The 10,005-nt window shown below is 27.2% G+C and overlaps 1 protein-coding gene across 1 annotated transcript; it reads left to right on the top strand.

Moving 5' to 3' along the window:
- Positions 1-511: 511 nt before the first annotated feature.
- On the top strand, positions 512-8,318 carry LOC106683996 (cilia- and flagella-associated protein 61-like; the record flags this gene model as incomplete). The annotated part of the gene is made up of 7 exons (XM_014425805.1): positions 512-582; positions 977-1,177; positions 2,441-2,657; positions 3,848-4,104; positions 4,461-4,661; positions 6,224-6,364; positions 8,168-8,318. Coding segments are annotated over 7 exons (1,239 nt in total), but the record flags the coding sequence as incomplete, so codon positions are not given.
- Positions 8,319-10,005: the final 1,687 nt, after the last annotated feature.

Here is a 10,005-nt window from a genome sequence, read left to right as displayed (position 1 = left end):
CCCATAGCTCAGTGGTTAAGACACAGTCTTACCAAATTGATGTCTATTGGCGGTGCCGGTTCGAATCCGGCCTGGGACGTTGACTTTTTTCATTGTGTGGCGGTCCCACAAAATGAAGAACTTTTGACCCCCAACCATGGTTAGGCAGTATAGGACTCCAATGGGAGTCTTGGTCGAAAAAAAAAAAAAAGTATATATACCGACGTAATTGGTGCCCTCCCTTTGCCACTTGTTATTATAAGAGATTGGGCTGAGTCCGCTGAAGGTGGGCAAATAATATTTGCCAAGGAACCACTTTCAGGGCAGCAAACTTTCAATGTATTAATATTATAAATTAAACAATAGTTGATTATTGCAGGTTTTAAGTGTTTTATATAAATTTTGTGTTTTCATTGGACAATTCTGCACATTTTGTGTTTTTAACTACACAAAAATCTGACCTCTAATTATAACCAAGCTTAAGTTAATAAGATATATTTTCTTGACTGACCTAATTTTCTTGTTTTTCTAGTTATTAGATCGCAAGAGAAGAACATATGGGAATCGAGATTTGTTTGTTTGTTTCAAATTGGCATTCACAGGGTAATTTACTTGTTTTAGTAAATCTATCAAGTTTTAATCAATCCAAAATATAATCTCTGGCTAATTGTTAATGAGAAAATAATTGTTCAGTTTCTATTTGTATTTTATATATATTTTATACATTAGTTGAGAGCTCAAACTAAATTAAAGGAATCTGCTTGAGACATTTTTCTAACATATTTCAAAACCTTGCATACATAAAAAAATTTAACATTAAAAAAAAAAATTTTCATTTTTTAATTATTTTATTTTTGGTTTGGTCTTTTCAGTATCTCATTTATAACCATTAATTAAATAATCAATACACTAAAATATTAAAAATGATTCCCTTACAGGAAACTGGTCTTATTTATAAATTTAAATAGAATTTATGCTGATTTTGTTCAATTTCTAGACTGTTTCTGGTGAGGGAAGCTGAAATGACAGACTTTGAAGAAATCATGGCACTAACTATTCGAAATCCTCATTATCATCAGATTCATAAAGATGTATTCACCATCCTAAGAGGACAAACAAACCGATTTGCCAAAGTTTCACCACTGAAATGTTATGTTTTTATCTGTTGCAACACGCTGATTGGTTTCGCAGTAGTTGGGTACATTTTAAATAATTACTTGACATTATTTTCATAAGCATGGCAAAAGCAATATTTTCTTTAAATATAAATATTAGTTGCACCACAACAACTAAGTTCCAAAGTGCACTGAAATATGAATAAGTAAGTGGACAAAAGGAAGGAAGTGCATTTGAAAAGTAAACATGGTTTGAATTCAGCAATAATTGAAGATTAAAAAATAAGCTTTTTACTAAAAAAAAAAATTAGGACTTATATTCATTTAGGAATGTATAAGAATGATTTTTAATTTTAAATGACACATTTCCACAAATTAATAATAAGAACTTGATAATGGGCAAAGGAGCTAGAAACGTTGTTCAAATGTTGAAAGAATAAAGAAGTGAATGAAGGGTGTAAATTGATTCCTGAAAATAAATATAATAAAGTTTTAGCAATATTTTCTATAGTTTTAATCCCAATTCAAAGTAGAATGAGCTGAAAAAAAATCATGATCCCTTTAAATAATTATAAATAACACTGTTAATTTAGTAATCATGTAGAAGATCTGTATATGTTGTTACTGTACATACTTATCTTATACATAAAAGCATAGCAAATTCAAAGTTTGTTTTTATTAAATAAGATTTTATATCCTAATGTAAAAATAAAACATAAAACATCTGAAATATTGTTTGATACTTCTAATTTTCTACAAAAAAACTGTTTATATGTATATTTTATTTCTTCCAGGATAAATTGATATTAATCACCTTTAATTTGACTATTAACAATTTATAGGGACATAATTTAACTTCTATATGCAGTAAGCATACACCCAACATTTTTCTGTGCTGACTAAAACCCATGACTCTTTCCATATCAAATTCTGATGTAGAGGAAGCTGTGCCTTGGATTTATGATAAGAAATGAAACTACTCAAGAAACAAAAATTATCAATACATTTGAAACTTATGCCATAAAGTTTCACAAAAATTTTGATGGGTGCCATATCCCATTTGTGGGTTAAATTTGACAGTCATTTTATTTATTTTTTGGATATTATATTTTAATTGAGAATAGTTTTATTTTTATATTTACTAATTTCATGTGAATATGGGCCATATTGTAGTTTTCATCTTAGATTAGTAGCATGAGTCTTTCATCTTAACATATGATAGTCAAGCAGTAAATATATATAGTATATTAACCTATAAATAAAGATGTGGTTAATATAAAAAAAGTTAATAAACAAAAATTAATGAGTGTTGTGGTTGTATATAATTAAATATATTATTATTGCAGTCAGGAAAACGATATGGATTATTTAGTTGGAAATTACAATGTGGAAGATTTCATATTTTATTCAGTACACAAAAGAGATGCTCATGGATTTGTGAGGCATTTTGTCCTTATTACTCCATTCCTTCACTTAACTACATATTTTTTAAGAAGCATAATGAGGCAAAATTTCTGGACAACTCTGTATGCCTATATAATTCCTGGACATCTAATGCTAAAAGTAAACCCAAAGTCATACCTTTACATCATGATTTTATTATACATCTGGAATAATTGAAGTAGTACATAACAGGATATATATATATATATTTGAATCAGCTGATCTGCTCATTCCGCTGACTTTGAAGTAACAGCTGACTCAGACCTTAATTCTCCCCTACCAGTTTATGAATTTATTAACAACACAAACAACAAAGAAAAACTATTAAAAATAATAAAATATAAAAATAATTCAAAATTTTATGACATAATGATGACCTATAAATTCTTTTTTATTCTTTAAATGCTATTTAACAAATCATGACTAAAGCTGATCCTCACTCTAAAAAAACATTGCACCATTTAACAAAATAAAAATGAAAGCTTTATTGTAGAAACATCTTGAAAGAATTCTCAAAGCCAGAAAAAATTATGCTGGTATCCTACAGAACAAGGATTGAGACAAAATGTCTTTGGAATGGTATATGGATTTTTCATGTTGATTAGAATTATACAGTCATTTTCTTCTTCTTTTTTTTAAGTATAAAAATGTATTGTTAACTTTTTCACACTTACGAGGTATTACACCTTAAGGGACAAAATAAAAGATTCAATTTTAAATACTAAATCTTTTGTGCTTTGTAAAAACTAAAACTTTTTAAAGCAAGTTTCAGACTAACTGCCTTATCCATTTCATACTTTCATAAATTCAAAAAGAACTGATTTAAATGTTGGATTTTATTTTCCAACAGTAATTCCTATTCTAAAAATGTTGACATTATAAACACATAATTTTGACAAATAATTTAATATTGCTGAAACAAAGCTACATCTTAAAACAAAAGAAGGCAATGTGTTCATTTAATTTTTGATATCCTACAGTAGCCCATTTATTACTCTACTGTTTTTTACCATTAATTTTCTCTCCCCAAATTTGTAAAAAAAAAAAAAATTTCTTAAGAAATATTTTCTGGTGTAATCTAATAATTTTGACCAAAGATTAATAATTGATAATTCTTAGAGCCAGGATAGTTGAGCAGCCTTGTGTATAAGATATTAAAAGTTGAATATAATTTTGTATAAGATTTATAATTAATCATAATAAAGCATCGTGTGATTTTAGATAAATAATTCATTAAATCAATTTATAATTTGTTTTATAATAAAAATACAATGCATGAAAGATAATGTAAAACTTTTATTCATTTTTAGTATCCTGAATTTTCAATCCTATCTGGAATTGAATATTGGATCCCAGTACAACCTAGGCGCTTACCAAAATATTGGAAAGAAGGTCTAGGGAACTTAACTCCTTATGGGAGGATTATACGTGAAAATATGCATCCTTTTGCCTTATACCATATGAACTACAAAATGGCCGGAATCCAAAAAAAGCTTTATACTACTAAGATTGTAGTAGTAGGTGGTGGAGAGCTAGCCCTAAGCTTCTTGGAACATCTCATATTCAGGTAGAAAATTTTTATATTTATAAAGGTTGTTTTTTTTAATAATAGATTATAGTTCATTCATTTTTCATCATCTATCCAAATAGAAAATTTCAATAATCAAATTCTTTTAAAATCATATAGTTAATTGATTTTGAATAAAACTTCTATAGCTAGAAACAAATTTAAATTAGTTCTGAAGAGGATAACTCATTAGGATTTCCTAGAATTGCAAACCATTATAATAAACAATTATCAGCTAGTTTTTTATCAGCTAGTTAATATTGGTGATTATTTTTTTTCAGTAATCACTATGTAAGGGTTTGACAATGTAACAATTCTAAATGATCTTATCAATTAAATCTTAAAAATTGTTTCAGTCCTTCAAGTTGGTATTCAGGCTATAAAAGTATTACTCTAATTTCACAAGGAGGTCTACCAACTAAATTTGAAGAACAATATGATAAATATGTTAAAATGATGACTGTATCAAGTAATAAATATAATGAAGAATACTTAGGTCGGCTATCTTTAGATACTTGGGTAGATATGGTTGATGGCATAGTGACAAGTATAGACAGGTGATTATAAGCTGCTAAAACAAATATTTAGAAAAATAATAAGTTAAATTAATCTAGTAAAATATATCAAGTATAACACAGATATTTAAGTAAATATTAATGTAGAAATTAGTATATATGTTGTAGTGATATTTTACTTCTTTTGCAAAATAAAAAGTTGGTTGATATCAATAGTTTGGAGAAAACATTATTATTTTAAGGATGAAAGAAAGTGTGTATGTTTTATAGATAAAAAATTATAATTTATTTCATTGAATAAAGAATTATTTACGATTTATAAATAATTACTTCAAAATATAGGATTATTAGATGTCTGAAATAGCATATTAATGTATTATGTTGATTAAGAACATTTATGTGTATTCATGTTTTCACCAAGATGGTAATTATAAGAGTAATTTTAAAGTATTTACAAGAAATTACTGAAAAACAAAAGGAAATGGTTGTCTGCTAAATAATAATTTACATTTTGGTCACCAAGCAGTAGATTGTAGATTAGGTTGTGATGACTAGTGGCATATTCTAGTTTTGTAAGGACCAGTAAGTAGCAGCAGGTCTACTACCCCATTTTTGTTTGTTAGTTGTTTATAATTATTAGATAATGTATCAGACTCACCACAGACTGAGATAGAGAATAAATATGCAGTTATATAATGAATAGGTAAAACTAAATAGCTAAATTATATAGGATAAACAGACTGAGATAGAGAATAAATTTGCAATTACTATCAGTTATAAAAGAGTAAATAATGATTAGAGCTGAATATTAAATAACACAGTAAGCTTGGGCCAATTATTTGAAACAAAAAATGATAATCCTTTCAAAATTTATCATGCAAAATTTCCAAGACTAAAAAAAGTTCTTCAACACTTTCTAATATGATTGACAAGACATTGGACTTGCTAGAAGTACAAATATTTAAAAAAAAAGTGATCCAATACTCTCTGAAAATTTATTTGTTTTCAAATTTGAAGCTTTTATTAATAGATGATTGAAAATCTTTTTCATTGCAACAATTTCATAGAAGCCAAAGAAGAGTATAACAGATGCTACTAATTAATTCATAAGAGTTCATCAATTCAATTTTTATTAATGTTTTTCTGAAAATTAATGCTTTGTGTGATATACTATAAAACAAAATTAAATTAACATTCAGAATTGAGAACTTAGTTAAGATCCGATGCACTCAAAATGTGAATAAACTAATAATTTTTAAAAATAATTAAATAATAATTCAGTAATGATAATTGAGTGTACCATGCCAATCAATATACATAAATGAAGAAATTTTAATAAAATAAAATAAAACATAAGTCCTTTCAAATTTATATAGATTCTTTTTCATTCTAATGATGAGCTCAAATGGGTCTTCATTGTGGTAAAGAGGAACAATATATCCACCTTCGGGGCTCATACCCTTCCCACAAGTCTTTGATGGGTGATCTGCCATAGATCAACTACTTGTGCTGCTAAGTTACACAATATGTCTGATACAATTTCAAAGGCTACCTGTTCACCTTTAAATGTTTACAAAAAAGTAAATTGGTATCTATTTTTTCAGAAAACAGAAGTTCCTCTTGGTGGACGAAGAATATGATTTTGATTATGATTATTTATTTCTGTTTTGTGGGACACAATTCTCAAAACCGCAGTCTGTTGCAGAATTAATGCCCAAAAAAGAATGCAGAGTAGTAATTGATGAGTAAGTTTACTACTTATAATATTAATGTAGATTATATAATTATTATTTTGATACGTTTTTTTCCCTTATTTTTATAAATTTGGATCAAAATATCAATACATCTACAGTCAATATGAAATAAATTAGCATTTTCTAAATAAATAACTAGCTAACGTATCATTACTCCCTTTTTTTATTATTTTCTTTATTCGACTGCTTGAAACTCTTTTGTATACTCTAAAATTACTCTTTGTTATTTTATTAATTCTGTACTTAGTTATACTTAAAGGCTGTAGAGTCTTGTAAATAGCTATTGAATATAAAGCTTTACAATTATATCTATTAATAAAGCACACTTTTTCTATGCTGATACAAATAAAAAATTTAATGAAATAGAAGGTGAAAAAACTCATATTTTGGAATTAATGCCCTCGGATACTCCATGGAAAAAAGGATTATTAACATTGTACTAATCAAACAATTACAAGTAACAATTATCGTATTCAATACTTAACCCATCTAGATCACTATGCAGGGTATAGTACAAGGGTACAATTGTGCAGGAGGATAGCAAGTCGTCAAGATATTCACCCTAGATCCTTACAGAAGGATAGATACCACTGATATAGGGGAGGAAGAATACTCGAAGGATATTTCAAAATAACATCACTCTTCAAACACTAAAATAATGGTAGATAATTCTGCACCAACAGAAGAGCAAACTAGATCAACTGTCTTCTTCAAAATAAATTCTTTTTGAATCAAATTCTACAGTAAAATTGCTGGGCATTGAAGCCACCCAGTGAAATAATACATTTATAAATTTTACAGTTTATTAGATGGTTATTACAAGAGCAATTTTAAAGTATTTACAAGAAATTACTGAAAAACAAAATGAAATGGTTGTCTGCTAAATAATAGTTTACATTTTGGTCACCAAGCAGTAGATTGTAGATTAGGTTATGATGACTAGTAGCATATTCTAGTTTTTTAAGGACCAGTAAGTAGCAGCAGGTCCACTACCCCATAATTGTTTGTTAGTTAAGTATGTTTATTGTTTATAATTGTGCAATATTTCAGTGTAGGAATTATGTAAATTACATAAGACTTTGGTGCTATGAATATTAAGTTAAGACATAGGGAGACGTATGGAGAGGTGCAACACATGTGCAAAAAAAAAAACAACTTCATGCAAGAAGAATATTCCCTCAATGATTTGGTAAAAATATATAAGTAAATATAAAAAAATTAAAAACTTAACTTACAAAATTAGTGTATTATTAAATGAGAAAAGAAATATTTGTTGAAAAGGAGTTTGATCAAAGTATGTTAATTTTTTTTACTTTAACATATACTATTAGTTGTACCTTAAGTAGTAGCATCATTATTTTTATATTAAAATGCTCACTCTAATGTAGAATTGGAGGCTGTAAGTCAAGTCTAAACAGTGAAAATGTAATTTTGTTGTTCAGTAAACATTGTCCCATAAATCATATGCTATGAGTAATGTATTGAATGTTTAAACCTAAATTCTAAAAGTAAATATTTCAAAAAAATATTGGAAAAGTGGTGAAGATTAAAATTGTGATATTAATTTTTCTTAAAAAAATGATAATATTTGGCTTACCAATATTGGACTGAATTTAAAATGTTCTAGACTCAATTTAGAATTGTATTACATACTTGGATGGAAATACAAAATAACAATATGATTGTTCCTGATGATGGCAATTTTAGTTTTTAGAAATTAAAATTGTTGAAATAATTTTTCCTTTAAATTTAAAATACTTACCTATATTAAAATGCTCACTCATCTGTTTTCAGGATCAAAGGGGTAGAAAATAAACATAGTAACAGACCTGAAAACCTTTTTACAATTAACAGTGATACAGATGCATTTTACATGATGTTAAGTTTGAAAGAAATATTTGATAAAAAGGAGTTTGAGCGAGGTATGCTAATTGATTCACTTTAAGACGTACTTTTAGTTATATTTTGAAATAAAGATTGCTAATATGGATATGTCTAACGTCTAAAACAACAAAGTCAGAAATAATGCTCTTTATTATCCACATATTCAGAATATTCAGTAAAATGTTAAAACAATTAAAACTTGAATAAAACACATGCAATTTATTTTTTTAATTATTCTTGTTTCGACTGGAGGAACAAATAGCTCAGTAATAAAAAAAAAGGCATGTATAATCCAAATTTAATGTGATTAAAACCAAAGTGTATAGTTAGTATTATTATAAAATGAAAAAGAAGATATAAGTAAAATTAAAAGAATTAGTACATGAATGAATCCAATGTAGAATTTTTTAAAAAAATTTAATCTTTACTTATATATTAATTTCACTATTTTTATAATAATACTAACTATATCCTTTGGTTCTACTCACATTAAATATGCCTCTTCTTTGTATTAAAATGTTTTCATTTTTTCTTCTTCCAGTTTGTTTTTGATATATACAATAAAATATCCATCGCATATTTTTTTTATTTCAGATTTGGAACAGTACAACTAGGTTATGGCAGCTTCCTGTCAGGAAACATTGTTTAATACTTCTTAACATAAATAGGTCCCTTACTTCTTCTGACTAATATGTGATCAATAATAGACCTTTTGTCCATACTATATATTTGTTTTCACTGAATGCACCCACAATGCACTGTTACTGAAAACAAATGTGACAATCACAGTAGAAACTTGTTGATCCTCTAGGATATCCAGAACAATTAGACAACAGATTACAAATTTTTAGCTGTTAAAATTGAGGCAAGGTCCTGTAACATGGTCAAGATAACAAGACTGTGATCCTGAATCTTTAGTTTGTCTTGGCTTTCCTGCCTTTCTGATCTCATGTGCCAGCTCCACTCCTTCCCATTCAAACCCCCCCACATTTCCAAATATCAAGCTCTAAAAACTATTTTCTATGCATACTGGAAGATTATTGATGGACCGTGTGTATAGATGAATGGAATATGGTCCGGGTGCGGTAAAAAAAAAAACTCAAATAGTAGATAATTATACTATTTTATTGAGCCAACGTTTCGCCTCACGTTGCAGGGCTTCGTCAGGGCTAAAAAAGATACAAACACATAGTTACAAAAGGAAAAAATGAGAAAAAAAAAAACATAAGTGTAAAATAACAGGGGTATAAAATGTAAAAAAGTAAGATATAATAAGAAAAATTAAAGGTTGTAAATAGTAAATGAAAAGGGTAATAGTAACAGATAGATAAGAAAAGAAATATTAAAGAAAATACAAATAAAGAGATGTAAAAAGAAAAAAAAAATACAAATCAAATGATGAGATGATTCTTGTCATATCTTTTATTCTTGTTTTTCTAAATTCTCACATTTTTTATTTTTATTTTTATATTCACTATCCTTCCTGTTTCATTTATATTCATGTATCTATCTTTTAATTTATATTCGTGTGTTATCTTCTTAAGTGTACTTATATTTATTACTTTATTATTAATTTTCTATTATATTTACACTTTTCTGTATCCCCGCTCATTTGGTATATTTTGTTTCTTAATTACTTACACACATTGTATCCCATTATTTAATACTTTACTTTTCCTTTGTTTTTCTATGTTTTTTTTATTTCTTCTCCCCCTATTATGTACATTACCATTTATTGTTCACCTAAT

Source organism: Halyomorpha halys, unplaced genomic scaffold, assembly GCF_000696795.3.
Source record: "Halyomorpha halys isolate HHAL.00 unplaced genomic scaffold, Hhal_1.1 Scaffold29.1, whole genome shotgun sequence".
Taxonomy (NCBI): Eukaryota; Metazoa; Arthropoda; class Insecta; order Hemiptera; family Pentatomidae; genus Halyomorpha; species Halyomorpha halys.
Note: the sequence above shows the minus strand (reverse complement) of the source record. Positions and strands in the feature narration are given on the sequence as shown.